A 22,936-nucleotide genomic window follows, 5' to 3' on the forward strand; every position below is an offset into this window, starting at 1 on the left:
CCCTTTTCTTTAATTTGCGTGTACATTTTCAAGACACAAAGACATATTTTGCATTTGATTTCCCCTAGTGGACATAGTGCCATACAGCCGTTTGATAGTTTGAAACGATTTTCTTTTTTTAATATGTACGAGTTTTTATATGTATTTTTTGCCGTCATTTGTGAGGAAAAATTCAAGATACAAACACCGTGTGTGAACTGCAGGGGGCTCAACTCCCTGCACTTGAACAATTATTAAAAAAAAAAATACTGTATTTTAAACAGTTTATTGACAATCCTCGTTGAGGTTTACTGTTGATAAATCACAGCGAGCTAGCTAGCTATCTTAATGCTAACACATCTGTAAAGCGAAACGTCATAGGCAGGCTAACAAATAGCATCATTGCAGTGTTGTTATAATTGATTACATTCTATAACTTAATATATTATAGAGGTCTTTTTTTAATAAAACAACGCTTGTGTTATTATTTTTTTTTTTTTAGCAAATGGATGGATGAATCATTTCCGGGCAAATTGGCATTTATTTCATCTAACTTTTGAAATCAATTCTCCACACCCCACAAAAGAAAAACACCTTTTCCTTCTGTAATAAGTACAAGTGCACCCCTCCCCTCAAAAAAAGTGTGTAGATGCCTCTCTCTGACCTAGATTTTGGAGGCTGACTGTTTTGCTCAGGGCTCATTGATATGCTTGATTGTCATTTTCCATTTCCCTGCATCTCCTCCTCTTCCCCAACCAGTCAACACTCAGCTGCATTAAAAAAAAATCCTTTGGTTTCGACGCTGTTGATCCAATCAAAGCAATTAACAGCAAAAAGATCCAAAAAGTTTATAGAAACCCCAGAGGGGGGGAAAAAAAAGATACAAGGAGACCTTTCGGTGCGTTCAAGGCCAACTGTGACCTTCTGCCGTGTTAATATGCAAAAGAAACCTCATATGAAAGTGCACACTCACTCTGTGCGTGTGTGTGTGTGTGTGTGTGTGTGTGTGTGTGTGTGTGTGTGTGTGTGTGTGTGTGTGTTCACTGGAGTCAGTCAGTTGTTCATGCCAGCCTGAGCACAGCAGAGCTGGGCATTGTGTGTGTGTGTGTGTGTTGGTAATTAGGCCAAAAATCTGCACTGAGTCCACAGGAAAGAAACGATTGCGAAAGACCCTGCAGAATTTGTGTGGGCTTTTCATCGCCTTTCAATTGGCGATATGCACTATGATGCTGTAGCGAGTCAGGATTTTTTCATGCACCTGTTACACCTGACACCTTATGAAATATGTCAACTATCTATCTATCTATCTATCTATCTATCTATCTATCTATCTATCTATCTATCTATCTATCTATCTATCTGTCTGTCTGTCTGTCTGTCTGTCTGTCTGTCTGTCACATTAGTTAACATGATAGGTAGCTAGCTAATTAGCTTAATACTAGCTATCTATCTATCTATCTTTCTATCTATCTACAGGAAAATTTGTTTTAAATTTGACTATAACCGAATGCATTACATTTTATTCATTATTTTTTCATTAATGTTCATTTTTCATTAATGTGCATTGGCTTCATAAAAAAATAAGAGGGAAAAATTTTATTGTGCAGTTGGGGTGTGTTTATTTTGTGTGTGCGGGAAAGTTATTTTGTTTGTTTGATTTATTATGTATTCAATCATCTAAAATTCAACATTTGTTGAAGAAATGAAGTCGTGGTAGTGTTTTGCTAGCATTGGTCACGTTGCTTGTTGATGACGTCATATACTAGTGGACGCAACTTTGTGGCAGCTGCACCTGTAAATTGGTCGTTCTTTTTAAATTATTTATTCAAAAAGTTTCATAATGTATCAAAAAGAGATATAGTAGTCGTGCTTAATCCACATATATTACGCAAAACAACCCGTAATTTGATCGAAGTTGAGGGGCGTGGACGTAATATTTCGATTGTTTGTGCTAGCTTAAAATGAAACGTGAAACGAGTAAAGATTAGCATTTTGAAAATATCGATGTTTTATTCATTGTTTTTAATGAAATGTTTTTATTTATTTGTTGATATTACCTGTAACAACTTGTGATAAGAGTGAATGATTGAAAAATGATATAAATGAAACTTGTTTTGTATACTTTTCTTCTTCTTATTATTATTATTATTTTTTTTTTTTTTTGTAAATTCTCCAATGGCCAATCAGTCCAACTCCAACAATATGATCTGCAAGCTCTCCACAAATCCCCTTCAACAGAAGCTGTTCAGCATGGCCCATCAGGTAAAACAAATTTTGATATTCATAGTAATGGTATTCAGCCTCAAATATGCAAACTACCTCTTGAATGCCACAAATGATGACAGGATATAGCCTTTTTTTGTATATTATTTTGCAGCCTAATGGTGTTTTTTGAGATGGATGAAGTCACTTAAGTCTCCCAAAACTCAACAGCCACCACCACTGAATAGATCAAATCCTAATGTGCTTTTTTTTCTTTTTTTTTTTTTAATCAAATGGATATGTTACGATGGCCCAGATGATGATAACGATAAGCGCGGTGCCGACTGCGAGCAACAAAAGGCAAAGCGCAGCCAATTATCTGTATTTTGTCAGCTCAGTAAAAGGAAAAGAAGACGCGCAAGAAGCCAAAGTGCATTTTGTGCGTGTACAAAGGAATTTGTTTGGCCCTGAATCACAGAGAAAGGCAGCACATACAGTATAGAGTTTGACATCTTTTCTCAAAGGTTGCTGGTTACCGGGTTGGATTATTATTTTTTTTTTGTAATTGTTTGCATTTTTGGACAAATTCCAGTGGAATTTATCATCCAGTGAGTTGTAGTGCATATGTATTTCTGCTCTGCCCCCACAAGAAGAAGAAAATATTTTAGGCTTCCTCAACTGTCCTCTGCAAAGAAGTATCATTTGTAGTCATTAAAAAAAAATCTGAACGTTAATAAGATTGTTTAAACGCTACAGATTATATGTTATTCTAGGATAGCAAAGAAAAAAAAACGTTTGTTAGGGCTTCCTTTATTCGCCACTCAGACATTTGAGACATCACTGGAAAGTCCAGGATGTCCTCTACTGAGTATACTAGGACTTGGTAGAGTAGCTCCAATCAGTCAAAAGATATAGACCAAAAACAATTGTCCACCATAGTGGACACAAGTGAATAGGTTGTCTCTTATAGGATATAATAATAGGTCTTTCTTTAAAAATAATGTCACTTTTTTTTTTAATTTGAGTATTTTTTGTGTCAAAATTACTAGTGGTATCGTTACATTGTATCAGTATCGATTACTGCTCAAATCTAGAGGTGAGTATTAGCCTGAAAAATCTTGTATGGAAAATCCCCACTAACCAGTAAGATGTTAAGTATTTTTCATGACATCAGTTCTTCTCAAATAGTGGGGCGCCCCCTTGTGTAGTTGGGTTTCGAGGGGGGCACGAATGACCCTGGGGAACAGGCTGTGCTTTTGTGGTTTAAAGTGTGATTGCACATCCACGCCACCAGGTGGTGTAGTAGCATTCATTGTTAAAGTCTATACCTTTTTTTCCAGATTTAAATGTTTAAGATATTGGTGCTCCTGTGTTAATGTTCCTGATTGAATTAATTATCGATTAGATTTTTTTTTCAACATCAAAAGGTTTCGGTTGGACAAAAATGTTTATGGTTTGGATGAGGATTGACGTATTTGTTTTATTTCAGGCACTTTGATGCACTGTTTTTTTTTTTCTTTCGGTTTCAGACTAATTTGTAACCTACATAGTTGTAAAACGTCGTTAGCATTTTTTTGAAAATTGATAAAAAATACAATTTATTTATATAGATAATGATTTTATTTATAGTCACTGTGGCGGGGGGGGGGGGGGGGTGTGTGAAAGATTTTCTCTTTCCTGGGGTGGCCGTTGCAATAAACAGTTGAAACACACTGCATTATACGTTAGCATTAAGCTAATGGGCCATTTTTAAAGTGCTGACACAAATTGCCATTCAGACAAAAAAAAAAAAAATTGCGACGAGTGGAGTACAAGTATGGTGCAAGTTGCGTTTGTTGCCATCCTGATCGGCGCTGCCTCGCAAGCAAACTAGAGCGGGCATCTCCCGGGCGCCAGCTGCATCTGCTTGCTAGCCCTTCGGGAAGTGTGTGTGGAAAAAAAATCTGCGTGTGAGTTTGATTGCTCCTATGTGTGTGTACAGATTGCAGGGCGTTTTTTTTTTTTTTTTTTTTTCTCCCACACACCCTGAGCCATTCCACACTGTGGATTCAGCACCTTGCTAATAGCGCGCACATTAACTGCAGCTCTCGTCAAATGGGGGAGGGGGGGGTGTCCCCCCTAGCCCCCCCCCCCCCTTCTTCCACGTTTGTGTCGGACAAAATGTGTGCATGCCTTTGCGCCTGCCTGCAAAGTGTGTGTGCTTGCTGAGGTTGAGGGAGGGTGCGCAGCAGAGAGGGAGGGTGTGTGTGTGCGTGTGTGTGTGCATGCTCTGGATGATGTTTGAACTGCCTCACATGCTCACAGGCAGAAATTAGGCAGAGGAGCCAAGGAGGAAGAGGAGGAGGAGGAGGAGGAAGCACCTCGTGCATCAATCCGTAAGGGAGAGCGGAAGGAGGTTCCACCATGCCTGCACAAGTCAAAGAGGTCCGTGCGTGCGTGTGTGTGTTTGCGTGTGTGTGTGTACGCTCGTCTGCCTCCTGCATTGTGCGGCTGTCATGCAGGAGGCGTCAATTGCCTGCCGTTCGGTGCAGTCTCCTTGTGTTGCATGAGGAGGAGGAGGAGGGCATGATGCTCACATCTTCATCAAGTGTGTGTGCGCGTGTGTGTGTGTGTGTGTGAGAATATAGAGGTATAGGCTGATCAAGGTGCTGATGTTTGTGTTATGTTGTGGAGGGATGGAAAGGAGGCAATATAATAGTGTGAACACATTGTGGCGAGCGTGCTGCCATGATGTATCGCATTAAATGTGACCATGCAGCATTTAACTATTTGAGGGGAGGCAACAAAATGTAACTTTGAGTGGAGAAAATCATCTGGAATATTTTTTCCAGTACAGCACGTTGGCCCTATTGTGACTTTCGTCCGTTATTGGTATTTTTTAGTTATTAAAAGTCCATTTAATTTTTTTTTTTCTGTATTATATCCTCCTGAGACTCATTTGTGTTCATTTGTTTTAGGTGTGTATGTTTTTGAGGCGACTAAGTCCTAGTGTCCTCAGTCGAGGACATCATGGCCTTTTCAGTGATATTTAATGTGTTTGGGTGGCATGTAATGAACTTTGCTGGCTTGCTGAGACAAAGTGGACGCAAAAGAAAAGGCTGGCTCTCAGGAGGATATGCAGTACCAGTCAAAAGTTTGGAAACACCTCGAGATTCTAAATTTGAGACGTTAGTTGGGATGAGCAGATGATGGATCGCATGATGGGAAATCAGACCTGATCACAACATTATCAGCTGATCAAAATCGATAAAGAAAGATTGGGTCAGGACAATTTTATTATTAATATTATTTATTTATTTTTTTTTAAGTGCAAGAAAACCACACAGATATTATAGTTATGAAATTGGCTAAATTATTGATGATTCATTCCCAAAGTAATTGCACACATTTCTAAATGTATTTTTTTATTGTACAATGTTAATAAACGTAAAATACAAATAGAAAATATATGAATGGAAAACTAATAATAATAGGCCTGCTTCATAGAGAATATTTACTTTTGGGAGGCAAAAATTTTTTTCAAACCTTTGACTGATCCTGTTCGATGGATTTTTATTTTCATTGCTTTTGTTTCTGTTTTATCGTCATCATGATTATCACTAGTTTTTATATTATTTTAGAATTGCAAAGGCATCTTTCATCATTATTCATATAATGTTAATGTTATGCATTTTTTCATTTTTTTGAATTCACCTTTTGGTTTATTATATGGGAGCTTGATGAGCATGCGAGGCGTTCAGGGTCCCTGTTCATTTCCGCATTTTTTCCGTGTGGCTTGTGTACGTCGAATGCCGGGAAACGAGTTGTGACATCATCACGTTTGAGTATGATGAACAATGACACGATGTTCAAGCTAATAAGCCTGTTTTTTTCTTTTTTTTTTTTTTCTTTTCTTCAGGATTTATGTTGAGTTGGAGCTTTTTATGAGTTCGCCATGCCCTTGAGCTGCATACTAAAATTCTATCTAATTGACTTTGTGCAGCTGGATTCAGTAAAAATCTTCAGAATTTTCCCGTCCTTAGCATTATCGTTGGTCAGTCATTTTTTTCACTAGCCGTGAATGTTATTTCGGCTGAAACTGATTTCAATTCTCGTGTTTTGTTGTGATCATTTTTTGGTCATTTTCTTCGACTTTATTTTCGCAGTATTTTAGCCAAGGGATGTCACATGGTAGTGTGATAACTAAGCGGTCGTGCCATGTTGAAATTAGACACGTCAGCATCCGGGCGAAATTTCAGCTCCCTGATGTCTTTTTTCAATGCTTTCCCTTTGATGCGAAATAGCTTTGTTGGAAAAAGGCTTGATTATAATATAACGAGATTCAAAAATATGGGGACTTTCCTAGTTAAAAGCCAACAGTAATTCATAATAATTTACAAAACAAGCCCATTTTTTTTTTTTTGCCAATGGGATGTGCCCTTGTGATTGGCCAGTGACCTGTGATAGACTCCAGCACTGCTGCGACCTAAATGAGGACAAGCTCCAGAAAACAAATGGCTGAATGTGAAGCTTTATAATGAGACTGCATTTGTTCTATGTGAGCCTTGCTCCCAGGGAAGAAAAAAAAAAAAAAACTGACTGGAGCTGGTCATGGAGGGGAAAAAAAAATCCCATTGGCCACATGGAGTTTTATGTGAAATCCATCAGTTCTATGGACGGAGGCGCGATGGAGTACGCGAGCGTGTAGATAAAATGGCGAAAAGCTAATCAAGTCCACCAATTGCAATCCCTCTCTGGTTTTCTCCCTCGCTCTGTGGCTCTGAAGTGCCCAACTTCACTCTGCTGCATGACAAGAACAAAAAAAAAAAAAAAAAAGGACACGAGAGCTCTGGCTTCTTCTTACACAAGAGCCTCTCATGTCCTCATCCCAAATGTGGAGATGGAAAAGGTCACGTAACAGTGACCCCCGAACAACTCCAGAGGGGTGTTTGATTGCAAATGTGATGTTGCGTTCACTGTAGACAGCTCGATGGAGGATCGCAGAGGCCGTGGCGTCCGGACAGACAAGGGGGCCCCCGCTTGTCGCCGTCCCTTCGGTCTGATGAGTCAAAGCCCCGAGGGGACGCCGGGACGGCTCTGAGTCAAAGCTTATTCAAATAAGTCACTGCAGCGTCACTAAAAAGCGCAACTTGCCCGGCCAAATAGGTCGAGATGATCGCTCACAATCTGACTGCAAAAAAAAAAAAATACAAGTAGGGAAAACACCAGGGCGATTTTGGAAAATAATATAATTATGATTACTCCCTGCACTCCCTCAATATTGCAATTTAAACATATAAAAAACATATTTTTACATGTTTTTCCCCAAGAATCCAAATATTAAATCCCTTGTTCTTATTTAAAAAAAAATATATTTTTTTTAACAGTGTTTCTACAGGTTACAGGTTAGTCTAAGACTGAAAAAAATAACCAAAGCGCCTGAAAAAAAAATGCCAACCCTTTGAAAATGCCAACCTATTGGCACGTACTTACCAGTATACAATCTAAAATCCATGTATAAACAAATGAGAACCTTTTAATATTTTTTCCACCACAGCTCCACCTACTGGATGAATTACACCAACCCCTAATATAAAATCAATGCAGCATATTTCTTCCGGAGCTGTCAGGTGTTATTTCTTTTCACATTTGTTTGGGAAACGATGTCTTACACTCCACATTTACTAACATTTAATCATCCCCCGTAATGGTGTCATGGATCATTTGTCCCGGATTTTCAATGGATGCAATCAAAAGGCTGTCAAGAGTGAAATGAGTGTAACAGATAATCAGATACGGATTAACTCGTTAGTGCAGCAAAGAAGTTTTCTCGCACGCGCGCCGCGGAAGTAAGTGACAACTGCAATTAACATTGATTTAACAGGATTTTCAGGGCGCATTATGCATCTTATTTGGCGGTAAAATGATGGTGAAAGGGCGAGGGGAAACGGCAGGAAAACAGGCCAAAATTCAAGATGTCAAAAAGGGAGAAAAGCCAAAGTTCATTTGAAATCCAAATTCTCAGTGCAGCACGTTAAATGCACTGGAAACAAGTCTGAATCCTCACGAGGCTTTAATTATTATTTTCCTCCCCTCTCAGCCGTTTGAATTGAAATTCTATTTCATGGGCCTTCAGCCGCAATAAAGCACAAAATCCTCTTCTGCTTGGTTGAAAAAACTTTCACATTTAGCCCCAGAAACAGGGCCGAGTCGGTTGACGTTGAAGACAAACGATGCCAGAGTCGCAGTCATACTCGCTGATTTGCTAACTCATTCACTCACACTCACTCAGTCATTCTGATTGACCCAATTGCTCATTGATTCACCAATTATCTCACTAGATGACTCATTCACTGACTTGCTAACTACAGTAACTCACTCACTCAGTCATTCTGACTGAATCCCTAATTAATTCTTTCTGCCTGATTTGCTAACTCATTCACACACACACTCAGTCATTTTGACTAAATCACTCAGTGACTCGCTAATTATTTGGCTCAGTCACTCATTCACTTCCTCAATTGCTAATGAACTCCTTCTGCCTTATTTGCTAACTCACTCACTCACACTCACACTAAATCACCCACTGATTCACTAATTAGCTCAGTAGTTGTTTAACTCACTCACTCACTCATTCTGAGAGGATTCATTCAGTCAGCCTGATTTGCTAACTCACTCATTCACACATTCAGTCATTCTGACACTCACCGATTTGCTAATTACTGTAGCTAACTAGTTGACTCACTCACTCACTCACTCACTCACTCACTCACTCACTCACTCACTCACTCACTCACCTGAACGTTCATCTCCACTTAATCACTCACCGATTTGCTTATTACTGTAGCTAACTAGTTGCCTCACTCACTCTCACTCACTCACTCACTCACTCACTCACTCACTCACTCACTCACTCACTCACTCACTCACTCACTCACTCACTCACTCACCTGAACGTTCATCTCCACTTAATCACTCACCGATTTGCTTATTACTGTAGCTAACTAGTTGACTCACTCACTCACTCACTCACTCACTCACTCACTCACTCACTCACTCACTCACTCACCTGAATATCCTTCTCCACTTAGTTGCCGATCTTTTGTGTGTGTGTGTGTGTGTGTGTGTTTCTTTTGTACAATTATTAGTGTTCTTTTTGTGCAGCCCACAAGACGTCGCCTGTCATTTTGAGTTGCTATCAAAACAAGAGAAATGTGCTCAGTAGAATGAGTGCGCAAAGTTTGGCAAAGTGCAGAGAAAGGACACGTTTTCTCCACCGTCGGTATGAAGTTCAGTGATGGCTTGTTATTCTTCTCAAAGGAAGAACGCCACTTTCCAATGTTTAGTGGTCCGATTGCAAAATGGGTTTGTGCTGACAGGGAATGTTCAAATGCTGCTGAGCTGTCATCCCTCAACTGTTGGTGTGTGTGTCTGTGTGTTTGTGTGTGTGGTGTTTAGGAGCAGAGCTCAGAGGGGCCTCCTGCATTGTCACCCTCGCAAGAGGTGAAACACGCGGCGGTGGAGCTGCCAGCCGCCACCAGCGATGAAGTGGACACGTCCGTCGCCTCCGCCATAACGTCCACCAATGACAGCTCCACCGAGGCGGACACGCCTCTGCAGACGGACACAGAGGTGTGACTCGCTCACTCGCTCACTCACTCACTCACTCACTCACTCACTCACTCACTCACTCACTCACTCACTCACTCACTCACTCACTCACTCACTCACTCACTCACTGTCAGGTTCAGACAACCTGGAACATTTAATAAACAACAAACAGGAAGGAAGACAACTAGGGTCTTTTTTTCACGAGGAGAGCGGACAGGAACCTGACGTTCTCAGATCTCCTTCCAGTCTGGTTACAGATCCTCATCGTTCCTCATTTATTCATTTGGGTTGGCCCTAGGCACAAAAGTCGTAGCTGCCCTAAAGGGTTGGGGGAGAGATCTGGCAACAATGTATACAATCAGTTTATGATAGTGGGGAATGCAGTTTGCGAGTCCATACTGCTATCTTCTTCCTTAGAAACCGTTCTGCTTTTGCCCTTTGGTTGGATCACGGCACCTGTGTCTTTTTTTGTTTTCGTTTGTTTTTTTTTTTACAGATGCTTGAGACGCGTAAATTCTTCCATACTAACCTACCAATATACTTATTGCAGAAAACAAATCCGGGATAACATATATACAATTATTCTAACACTCACTCACTCACTCACTCACTCTGACTGACTGAATAACAATGAGTCACTCACTCAGTTAGTTGCTTACTAAGTCACTCATTCTGACTGTCTGTGTGACTCACTCATTTAATTGCTTACTCACTTCTCACTAATAGTGACTCACTTACTCACTCACTCTGACTGACAAGTACAGTGACTCACCCACTTAATTGCTTACTAACTCACTCATTGTGACTGTCTGATCGTGACTCATTCACTCATTTAATTGCTTACTCACTTCTGACTAATAGTGACTCACTCACTCACTCACTCACTCACTCACTCGGACTGACTGGTACAGTGACTTACTCACTCACTCACTCTGACTGACTGAATAACAATGAGTCACTCACTCAGTTAGTTGCTTACTAAGTCATTCATTCTGACTGACTGTGTGACTTACTCATTTAATTGCTTACTCACTTCTCACTAATAGTGACTCACTTACTCATTCTGACTGACAAGTACAGTGACTCACTCACTTAATTGCTTACTAACTCACTCATTGTGACTGTCTGATCGTGACTCACTCACTCATTTAATTGCTTTCTCACTTCTGACTAATAGTGACTCACTCACTCACTCGGACTGACTGGTACAGTGACTTACTCACTCACTCTCTCACTCTGACTGACTGACTGGTACTGTGACTCACTCACTCGCTCATTTAATTGCTTAATAATGCACTCATTGTGACTGACTGATAGTGACTCACTCACTCACTCACACACTCATTTAATTACCTCCTCACATCTGACTAATAGTGACTCACTCACTCACTCACTCACTCTGACTGAGTGGTACAATGACTCACTCACTCACTCACCTAATTGCTCACTAACTCACTCAATCTGACTGACTGATAGTGACTCACTCACTCACTCACTCACTCACTCACTCACTCACTCACGCACTCACTCACTCACGACTCGCCCACCGAATGACCGAGAAGGCGACTCAAACACGGACTCCCCCGCTAACTCCTCACTCACTCACCGCCTCACTGACAGACTGGCGAGAGTTCCCCGGGTCTCATCAAATCGCGAGTGATGAATAGTTTCCTTCCATTACCCGCTGTTATTATGAAGTCCTACTTGACACATTCACACATACAATGGACTCTTTCCATCTTCATGACGCCCATTATGCATTCATGAAGATCGCCTAATGAATATTCACCGAGCGCGGACGAAAAGGTAACCTGTATTAAACGTCCATTAACGTTCTTACCAGTTCCGATTAAAGCGGCGAGACGATTGACTCGTGAGCTGCTCAACCTCAAGCGGGATTTTTAAGGGCGTCAACAACTCGTCTTCAGGCGAACTTCAGTCGGTGCCCGGCGACATCGGAAATCAAACTAGACAAATCCGACGGAGCTTCCATTAATACCGTAAATTCAACGGAAACCTCCAAGCCGACCCGTCCGCTCGTTTTCATCGTCTCAGGCGCTTCGGCCGGACCTCGACATTTTCATTAGGCTCAAACATAAACTTATTTTCAATTAAGATGGGGTCATTACTCCTTGGCAGCCGAGAGGGTCTCCTTAATTAACGCTAGCACGCCTTAAGCGAGGGAAGATGATGAGATGTGATGGTCGCGTTGGGAAATAAGATGGAGCTTACGCTACGCCTCGAAGGTTCCGACGCCGCCTGGAAAGTCGAGGCGGGCGAGATGTTTGGAGCCGCGCCGTGGGACCGATTACAATTTTTAAACGGACAATAGGGAATGCTCGTAAATAAAGAAATAACATACAATTCGTATATAATATCCATGCGGAAAGGAGCGCTGGAATTAACTGTCATTTTTTTTAAAGTTTGATGTTATTGCTATGAAATGAAATATAACATCTTTCAAATATTTCATTATTTAGAATACATTTGCTATTATTCATTAAAAATGCATTGATGCGAAATGTTATATGTTTTAACATTTTCTCATATATTACAAAGAATACTTTAAATTGTTAGTTTGCATAAAATAATGAATACTTTGGTCATTTATTTTGCAAATATTATTCAACACTAGATCAAGAGTTATTTTTAAAACGTTAAATTCACCCATAAAGTCTTTATTTTATTCTCTTTTATCTACAACAAACATTTAAACCCTTTATGCCATGCAATATATTGAATAATAATTATTTTATTGTATTATTTACAAGAGATGTTTAAAACAATTATGGAATGTAAGATATTAATTAACACACATGTATTATTGACAAAACTATTTCATGAAAGCATATTTAATTTATATTTCTTTAAAAAGAAAAAAAGTATTAGTTTATTGTATAATTGTCAAACAATAGTATTTAATACGATATATTTGAATAATTTATACTGGATGAATGAAGGAATAATCCATATTTCATCAAGAAAACACTGCTCATCTTAATGGTTTATTTGACCACTTTTTAAAATAAGATGTCAGTAATTTACAGTAAATGTTTAAACCATTTATATAATATTGTTGTTCCTTTATTGTATTATTGACAAAAATATTTAATAAAAGAATCATTTTGAATTAAAAATAATCATTGTGATTTAGTTTGTTTTTAGTTATTACAAACAATAAAAGACTGATGATAATGTAATTATATATATATATATATATATATATATATATATATATATATATATATATATATATATATATATATATATATATATATATATAATATTATATTATATCCTGATGATATAGGGTTACGTGGGCCGTACGTGGCCCACGGGCCACAGTTTTCCCACCTCTGATTTTATGCAGCGGTAACATTTTTCTTTTTCAAGGAGTTGAAGGCTGCAGATCCGGAAGTTGTCCAAACGCCCGGCGAATCGCAGCCAGAGAACTCTCAACCGTCAGATGCGCTCGTCAGAGTTGAAGAAAAACAAAACCCTGCAGAAGAGCAACCTCCCGACGCAGAACCTTCTCACGCACCCACCCCAACAGCCCTTCAGCCGGTTCTTCATCCCGGCGATCCTCAGCCGGTCAACCCGGACAACCAGAGCCGCGTTTACGCCCTGCCGGAGGGATACAGACCCCCCGGGGGGGATTTGCGCCCCGGCTACGGCAGCCTGTCCCGCGGCAGCAGCGCGATCCACGGCTACTGGCCGAGCAAGAACTTCCAGCCGGGGGCGCACTTCACGTTGCCCTTCCTGAGGGACAGCTACGCCCCGGCGGGATTCGCCAGCCCGACTGGCGACGACGGACTCGGGGATCAGTCTGTTAACCCCGCGGACGTGAGGAACGACCACCCGGCGGCGACTTACGCCACCTTGGGAGGGCTTCACAACTTCAGGCCCATTACCACCATGGAGCTCCTCAGGGAGCCCTCCAGAACCAGGTTGCATTTTCCAATTGGTTTGCTCTTAATTTAAAAAAAAAAAAAAGGGATGAACATTAGTTCACGTCATCCATTCTTCCGTTTCTCCAGAAGCGGTTACGACGACGCCTTCATGGCCCAGCTGGAGGGCAACCTGAACCCGTTTTTCCAGGCCATGTGCCGAGCGCAGACCCTGCAGTTCCCGCACAAGCGCAGCAGCATGGTGAGCCTGGACAGCATCCGCAGGGACCCCCGCTGGAGGGACCCCAACCTCCACGAGGTCATCTCCATGCTGGGCCACCCCATGGACCCGGTCAAGTCCAACGCCGCCGCCTACCTGCAGCACCTGTGCTACGAGAACGACCGCATCAAGCAGGAAGTGCGGCAGCTCAACGGGGTGCCTATGCTGGTGGACCTGCTGGACCACCCCAAAGCCGAAGTCCACCGCAAGGCCTGCGGAGCCTTGCGGAACATATCCTACGGGAAGGACCACAACAACAAAATGGCCATCAAGAACTGCGAGGGGATCCAGGCTCTGGTCCGACTCCTGAGGAAGACCAGCAGCATGGAGGTCAAAGAGTTAGTCACGGGTATGCTTTCATGTTAGCTAAATGCTATAACCGTAGCATTTTTTTTTTTTTATAATTCCATGGGATGACTTCTCAATGCTGTATTCATTTATTGATTTTATATATATATATATATATATATATATATATATATATATATATATATATATATATTTTTTTTTTTTTTTTACTTTAGCATTTGGCCTGCATTAAACCAATACGCTAAAAATGGCATAAGTAATCATTTTTAATGTTTTTATCGTTATGGGCATCCAGAATTTTAGCCTGTGGCATTATGGAGGAAAAATACTATTAGTTGCTCTAGTACTCTAGTAGATACTCTAGTTTTTAGTATTGAGCCTGCAATTATGTCCGATTGTATTTCATACGTTTGAACATACTTGTACTGTAAATACTAAAGCCAACATATTTTTTAGCCTCATGCCAAAAGGTATTCCCGTATCTTATACCAATATTTTAAATTATATGAGAAAGCGTTGTCTTTAGTATTTTTTTAAGGTTTTATTACTGTCCATCCCGCATTGTTTTACCAAACTGCTTCTGGTTATACATCTGCAAGTGGCGAACGTACCGTCGTAGCAAATAAGTTCAAACATGCTCGCTGAATTAAAACTAATGAAAAAATAAAAACAAAACTAACAGAAAGGCGTTAAAAAAAAAGATAAAAATGAACAAATGCGCTGGAAACACTAAATAAGAATAATATTAAAGCGCTCCCCCCCAGTTTCATTGTGTTCTTGGACGCCCCCTGCAGGCACTCTTTGGAACCTATCATCACACGAGCCGCTAAAGATGACGGTCATCAACCACGGCCTGCAAACGCTCAATGAAGAAATCATCATCCCCCACTCGGGCTGGAGGAGAGAAGCCGGCGACCCGTCCAAGCGGCACAGCGCCGAGTGGACCACCGTCTTCAAGAACACGTCCGGATGTCTGCGGTAACCTTGGCAGCCGTCGGCCATAATTGAAAGGCGGCTGTTCAAATTTTTGTAATAGATGTCTTTTTTTTTCCGTGAGGGGAGCGCTTTTGATGAAAAACGATGTCGTTGCCGTAGGAACGTCAGCTCGGACGGAGCCGAGGCCAGACAGCGGCTGAGGGAGTGCGAAGGGCTCGTGGATGCGCTCCTGCACGCCCTCCATTCGGCTGTGCTCAACAAAGACACGGACAACAAGGTCGGTCCGCAAAATACTTTCGTTTAGTACCGGTGCAAATATTCTCTCTTGAGCACTCTATATTGCAAAATATTTATGATATTTAAAATCAACATCAGTCAGCTTCTATTGAAGACTTACTTGACGGCAGAATTTGTTTTTCCTCGAGTATCGGTAGCTAGTATTGGTTGCCTTTGCGATTACTAGATGAATTGAAATAAAGACAGTATTGTCCAGATAGCAAAACCCGGTGCTTAGCTATCTATAATTCCGAGCTATCAAAATTTTACGTACAAATATCCTTGTAACTTGTTTTGGACCCCACTTCTCTCACCAAAAGTCAACTTCAATCTATCGAGGAATCGAAATTGTCCGCTGGTGTGGATTTAAGTATGAATGCTTTTGGTTTGTCAAACTTTGGCTGGCGCCAATCTGGGGTGTACCCCGTATCTCTCGCCAAAAGTGCATTTAGTGTCATTGAAGCCCTCTACAGTATATTCTCCATATATGAACATTAGTGTGGCTTTGTCTCTATGTCCTGCAATTGTCCGGTGACCTGTCAAGGGTGTATCCCACTTCTCTTACCAATTTCACATTCAAGTCTCATAATAATCCTTAGTTGTTTTGTTTTTTTTAGTTTTTATTTTAGCTGCACACTGCCATTGGCTGTTAAGTCTTCCACGGTGTACCCCATTTCTCTCACCAAAAGTTAGTTTAGTCATTGAACCCTTCACAGTTTCCTTTAGTATGAAACTCAGTGTGACTAGTTCTTTGTGTGACTTGTGATCAGATGGTGACCGGTCCAGGATGTGCCCCACTTCTCTCACCAAATGTCATTTAAGGACTTTTGGTGTCTTCGCATTTTTATAGGTGTGAATTTCACTGTGAATGCTTGTAGTTTGTCAAGCGGTACCCTGTGATCAGCTAATGACCAGTTTGGGATTTGCCCATCTTCTCTCACCAAAACTAAGTTGCACTGAAGTTTGTCCAGTGGTGTGAAAGGAAGTGTGACTTGTTTATCTCGTTGTACTATGCGATTTGCTGGTAAACAGTCATGGGTGTACCCCACTTCTTTTACCAAAATAATCTTGGCTTTGTTCAGCTTCTGTCACCATAGGTGAGGTTTATTGAAGACTAAATAACCCATCCATGATGCCTGTCTATGTCCTGTGATTAGCTGGCGGCTAGTCTTGAGTGGATCCCACTTCACACACCGAATATCAGCGTTGGTTCATTGAAGACTCAGAAGTATTTTCTAGGTGTGACAGTAAGCTTGAGTGCTTTGTCTATATGTGGCACTGCAGGCGATTGGCAACCAGTCCAGGTCGTATTCCACTTCTCCTGCCAAAAGTCATTTCGGATTCACCGGTGCCTGTAAATTGTTCTTAAACGTGAACGAGAGCGTGACTGCTTGTTTGTTTAGATGTGCCCTGCGGTTGGCGGCCCGTCCAACTTCTCTCGCCAAAAGCCAGCCGGGTTAGGCTCCAGCTCACCTGTGACTCTAATGGATAACAAAAATGAGCATTTGCTGGCTCCGCGGGGTCACCGGCCGACTTGCCGCCGGCGCTGCGAGTTTCGGAACGGAGCTCTGCATCCATGTGGACATTCGCTGCGTTACTAGCTGGCTGGCAAATGATGGAAGTTGATGTCAGAACACGGATGAAGAAGCTCGGAGGGGGCAGGAAGTGTCACATCTCATTGCGGTGATGTTGTTTTGGATGCAGCCACCGGAGGGGGGTGGGGGGAGCAAATGTTAAAATCCTATTGGCTCCAAGTCAGGAAGCATTACTTTTATGTGTCATTAAAGCGTCACACTCCATCAAGTTAATTGAGACTATGCGCCAAAGCTGCCAAGTGCAATACGCTCGGCACGCGCGCCCGCACGCTATCGCCGCGCTGCAGGAATGCAAATTAACGACACATTTCATTGACGAGGCTTAACGAGTCCTTCTTGTCCCTTACTTGCGTTCAGTCGGTGGAAAACTGCGTGTGCATCCTGCGAAACCTTTCCTACCACGTGCACAAGGAGGTGGCCGGCGTGGAGTGCCTGCAGGAGCCCCACGTCACGCAGCTCGTGAAGTCCATGGCGCCGCACCGGAAGAAGAACAGCGAGCCCGATTGCTTTGGAGGCAAACGGCCCAAAGGTGGGGGCAAACGGGCACCTCCTTATAGGCTCGCCATTATTATGGGGCACATCTCATTTGTTTTTCCGCTTTACTTTACAAGCCGGCACCTTATTATAGGCTCGCCATTATTATGGGGCACATCTCAATTGTTTTTCCACTTTACTTTACAAGCCAGCACCTTCTTATAGGCTCGCCATTGTTATGGGGCACATCTCATTTGTTTTTCATTAAATATATCTTTGCGGAGGAGACAAATGGTGCAGCAACACATGCAGACAGACAGTCATATTATATTTTCATTGCACTGCAGATTATGCCCTATTGTTTTTACAGTGTTGGTTTGATTAGTAGCTTTTGAGAAAATTTCATAACCGATGTTTCATTTTGATTCAACATCATGACAGACCGTGGAGTAAACAAATCTGAGAATGTAAACTGTCAAGAGGCTGAAACTTTGAACAATTTAGGTCTCAATGATTAATCGATGAACAAAAAAATAATCTTGAGATAATTTGATGATCAATTAGCTGCCGATTAATCGTTGTACCGCTAGCAAAAATGAAAGCTTGGCTGAATTGCCAGTCTGATGCTGAGAAATTTGGAGTGCAGCCAACATTTTTTTTTTTCCTCGGTCTATAGTCATTTTGTTAATGTGTGCCCGTCCTCCATCTTGATAGAGGTCAGACAAAATTAGATTTGTTAATGATGGGGGAAACCGATGATAAAACATACCGTCAATAAACGTGTATTTTAATTAAGGCACATAAATACCGAAAGTTACTTGTGTGTTTTGTGTCCGCTTTAATCACGCTCACATTTGTCTTTTTTTTTTTTTGTCTTTTCCCTTCCCCGCCACGTTCTTCAGAGGAGTGGTTCAGCCATGGTCAGTAACTGCTTTTTGTTTCTTTGACTTTATTTTCTCCGCGTGTGCGGAAGGGGGATTATTACGATTCCTGAACACACACAAATGAGATGATCTATGGTTTGTCCAGTGGATGACGCTGGGACTGGGCGGCTTGTTTGCTTTGTATGCACGGCGCCGCGGCGAGCCGCCGGGGGCGACTCGTTGAAATGCAAGTCCACGCGTCAGCACCTGCCCCGCTCGAGGACACTCGCATTACTGCGACGGAACCACCCGGCTGCTCAAAGAGGGCCACTATCCCCGTCGATATAACGCCGTTTCCACCCCGGCGGCGTCCGAAGATTTTTTTTTTTCTCGCGTCGGGCTTCGGACGCGGCCGGGGAGAGATGAGTGCGGATGTGGGCCCGCGCCGCAGCCAGTCGATCCAAATCAAGCGTGTTGCACTATTAAGCACTTTTGGCAAGCAACCAGAAGCTTATTACTCGCGGATGGCGGACTAAGATAACCTCCTCGTGCCAAGATTATTACCTCCTTCAGGGTTTCTCTTTTGTTTGTGATCAGGAACAGAAAAAAAAATCACTTATGTTAGGAAGGGAAAGTCAAAACAAATATTATCTTTGTTATTTTTTGTCCCTCATGCAGTATTTTGACCATTTTGGGGGTCATTTTCTTCTTTCAATGCTTTCCCATTGATGTGAAATGCATTTTGATGTAAAGATCAAAGGATTGGACAAAATACGGCACAAGGTGACCATTTTTGGGTCATTTTTTTTTCCACATCATTCTCTCAGTATTTTAGCCAAGGTATGGCACACTACTGGTGGTGTGAGAAAAAAGTGGTTGTGCCATGTTGGAATTTGACATGTCGTCATCACCTGGGTGAAATTTCAGCTCCCTAGCGTCTTCTCTCAATGCTTTAGCTTTTATGTGAAATGTGTTTGATGTACAGATCAAAATGGACAAAATTCCGCACAAGGGATAAAAAAATGTCAGTTTGAACAGAGTTTTCAGATTAACTCATTCATTGCAGACTATTTTAAGACTAATCCATACGCTAATATTTCGGGGGGGGGGGGGGGGGGGGGGCTGCAAATAAGATGTATAAACACGCCTTCAGAATTGAATGAGGTAATATTGCATTTGTGTAAAATAAGCTCTAAATTCAGCTTGTTTACAAAACATCTCAGACGGCTGCCATTTTACAATACTTTTGAACGAAAATGACGTCACAGTCGCTTTCACAGTTCGTGGCCAATCAAAGCTCACCTGGAGTCTAGACATTCAACTTGTATGTTATTTTATTTCTCTTTCATTTATTTATTTATTTTGGCCAAAGGAGCGTCTAGAAATGGCTAAATGAATCTAGCACTAAAGTAATCAATTAGGTAACTAAGTACTTTGCGTAATGGACTAAAGTACAGTATAAATAAATACAAAAATAAATATAGGTACCTGGAATTGAACGTGTGTAAAATGTATTACAATGTCTTTCGGATTGAAGAAGTTCCAAAAAAAACAAGTCACGAAAAGTTGAAAAAAAAAAAAAAGCATAATGTGATTGCAAAAGTGTGCACCCCCTCATATAAATGACAATTTTGCTTACTTTACCATTTCAAACCTGTGTTCAACCTGTAATAATAACCTCAATTCAACTTTAGCTGCTCTAGTAGGCTTTTTTTCCCAATTTATTTTTCCAGTAAACTTGTGCTGAAGTTACATTCATGGTGGAAAAATCAGGCACTTGAGCAGGGGTGTGCAGACTTTTGATTCAATGACTCAGCGCTCAAGACGATTTGACATCACAGGCTTGAAGATGTTATACCAGCCCGAGGTGGTGAGGCTTTACCTGTCTCTGCTGGGCTGCAGTCACAACGCCAACACCTTGGAGGCTGCGGCCGGAGCCCTGCAGAACCTCGCCGCCGGACACTGGACCGTGAGTGGACGCTCGCTCGCCGCCAGCCAACCAACCGCCTCCAATCCAACTCTCTGTCCTCATAGTGGTCCAGCTACATTCGAGCCACCGTGCGAAAAGAGAAAGGTCTGCCCATCCTGGTGGAACTGCTGCGCTCCGACGCCGACAAAGTGGTGCGAGCGGCGGCCATCGCTCTCCGGAACCTGGCCATGGACAGACGCAACAAAGATCTGATCGGTAACCGCTGGCAGATTTTCACCGTCGGGATTTAGTTTATGTCTGCAGCAGACGTTCCGTTGACTTAAGCGGAGGTGCGTCTAACTCAGCTTTATTTATAGAGCACTTTAAAAAGCATCTTCGGCCGTAAAATGGGTGCTGTACGTAATAAATATTGAACATAAATCTTGGCTTTTATACAGGATGTTGGAATGAGTTAAAAAAAGAACAATAACTGATCCAAGAACACAACTTGTTCATTCACTGGACACGCAACCCCCACCAATCACATACCAGTCCTCAAAAATTTGTTTGGAATCTTGCATACCACTTTTTTTTTTTTTCCCAGACTCATACCAAGAACTCTTAATAGTCGCACATATCGATACCAACTACTGACACCACTTTTGATACTTAAAATCCCCAGTAAACATATCATCTTAAAGAAACTGAGGAGACTATGTAATTTAATTAAAAAAGGCAATTAACACCTGTATTCTTAAAAAAAACAAAAAAAAAAAAAGTATAAAAACGCTTTTGGGAGTGAATGAGTTCCTCACATAATCAGTTACTTTTGTACATTAGTACATAAATGAATCAATTATTTTAGTCCCTAATTACATAAAGTAATTGATTAGTTTAGTGCTTAATTTCCTAACGTCAGTGATTATTTTGGTTTATTATTAATATAGTTACCTGCCAATTTTAGATCCTTTTTTTAGCCAAACATGACATAAAACACAAAAAATAAAATCAAACAAAAGAAATGAAATTAAGATTTTGTGATTAATCGTCTGGAATATTGAAAATATTTTTAAAAAATCTGTCTTATGAATTCAATGAGATAATAATATAGTAATAATATTTAATAATACTTGCACTGAATTGGCCCTCAGGCAGCTACGCTCTGAGGGACCTGGTGGCCAACCTGCCGTGCGGCCAGCAGCGACCAGCAAAAAACCTGGAAGGCGACACGGTGGTGTCGCTCCTCAACACCATTCACGAGATCATCAGCGACAGCCAGGAGAACGCAAGGGCGCTCATCCACGGACACGCCGTCCAAAAACTTGTGGCCATCAGCAGATCAAGGTGAGCTGCAAAGTTCCGCCCGCTTCCCCGTTTTCCAACACTATTTTTCATGACTTTATTCCTTTTAGCCAGGTGATACGATCTCTCCTTGTATTTTCTATTTTTTTTGTCTTCAGCCAATCAACACGTGAAACCAGGGCCGCCTCCCACGTGCTTCAGACCATATGGGGCTACAAGGACCTGAGGAATGCTCTCAACAAGGCGGGCTGGAACAAAAGCCACTTTAAGGTATTCAATGCAAGTCGAGACCAGTTTATTTATATATATATATTTATATATATATATATATATATATATATATAGAGAGAGAGAGAGAGAGAGAGAGATATGTTTATAGATATATATATAAAGTTATAGTTACATATACATGTTTTATTTTTGTTTTGTTATATATAAGTTGTCAGTTACATATATATATATTTTTTATATATATATTTATATATATATATATATATATTTTTTTTTATATATATATATATTTTTATATATAAATATATATGTACACATATATATATATATATATATATATATATATATATATATATATATATATATATATATATATATATATATATATATTTTTTTTTTTTTTTATATATATTTTATATATATATATATATATATTTTTTATATATAAATATATATATGTACATGTACATATATATATATATATATATATATATATATATATATATATATATATATATATATATATATATATATGTACATGTACATAAATATACATATACATGTACATGTACATAAATATACATATACATGTACATGTACATAAATATACATATACATGTACATATACATATATATACAGTTATATATAGTTTATATTGACACATATTATGCATTTTCTCACAAAAACAGTTGGCATAAATAATACTGTTTATCTCCAAGTGAATGCAAAATTGCATTTTTCTGACAATTTCCTCAACTGTGTTCCAAAGCCGACAGCGAGCGGAGCGCCCAAAAAATCGAAGAGTGTGAAGCAAAGCGGCGGCGGCGGCGGCGGCGGCGACGACATCACGTTGCCTCTCATGGACAAATCGCAAGGTCGGAAAACATTTGCGCAAGGTTTTTCATGCATTTCAAATATGACTTGATAATTGTCCATCGAAGCCAAACGGGCGTCGAGAAAACCGCATTCAAACAGAGCAGCGAGGGCTCAATTCGTTAAGGAAGGCGCGAAAGCAACGCCACGTCGTCAAGGTTATCGGCGCGCGGATGTGTCAGCGCAGGAGACGGGCCTGCCTTCCTGCATTCTAAAAAGTTCCGAGGTG

The 22,936-nt window shown here is 40.9% G+C and overlaps 1 protein-coding gene across 2 annotated transcripts in view; it reads left to right on the plus strand.

The window, feature by feature from the left end:
- The first annotated feature begins 1,730 nt into the window (after positions 1 to 1,730).
- The window catches only part of arvcfa (ARVCF delta catenin family member a), a 23,537-nt gene continuing 2,331 nt past the window's right edge, over positions 1,731 to 22,936 (plus strand). The window contains exons 1-15 of one of the 2 annotated variants that reach the window (XM_088435805.1): positions 1,731 to 1,773; positions 2,167 to 2,241; positions 4,486 to 4,605; positions 9,619 to 9,792; positions 13,165 to 13,718; positions 13,809 to 14,287; positions 15,042 to 15,225; positions 15,343 to 15,460; positions 17,412 to 17,583; positions 18,431 to 18,448; positions 20,233 to 20,360; positions 20,426 to 20,576; positions 21,452 to 21,644; positions 21,761 to 21,872; positions 22,604 to 22,709. In XM_088435805.1, coding sequence (XP_088291931.1) covers positions 4,585 to 4,605; positions 9,619 to 9,792; positions 13,165 to 13,718; positions 13,809 to 14,287; positions 15,042 to 15,225; positions 15,343 to 15,460; positions 17,412 to 17,583; positions 18,431 to 18,448; positions 20,233 to 20,360; positions 20,426 to 20,576; positions 21,452 to 21,644; positions 21,761 to 21,872; positions 22,604 to 22,709 — 2,410 coding nt within the window. In that variant the 5' untranslated portion in view covers positions 1,731 to 1,773; positions 2,167 to 2,241; positions 4,486 to 4,584. Of the gene's footprint in view, positions 1,774 to 2,127; positions 2,242 to 4,485; positions 4,606 to 9,618; positions 9,793 to 13,164; positions 13,719 to 13,808; positions 14,288 to 15,041; positions 15,226 to 15,342; positions 15,461 to 17,411; positions 17,584 to 18,430; positions 18,449 to 20,232; positions 20,361 to 20,425; positions 20,577 to 21,451; positions 21,645 to 21,760; positions 21,873 to 22,603; positions 22,710 to 22,936 lie in introns of those variants that run through there. The other variant, XM_088435806.1, reaches the window with a different exon arrangement.

Source organism: Hippichthys cyanospilos, chromosome 15, assembly GCF_059441005.1.
Source record: "Hippichthys cyanospilos isolate Australia breed blue-spotted pipefish chromosome 15, RoL_Hcya_1.0, whole genome shotgun sequence".
NCBI classification, from domain to species: Eukaryota; Metazoa; Chordata; class Actinopteri; order Syngnathiformes; family Syngnathidae; genus Hippichthys; species Hippichthys cyanospilos.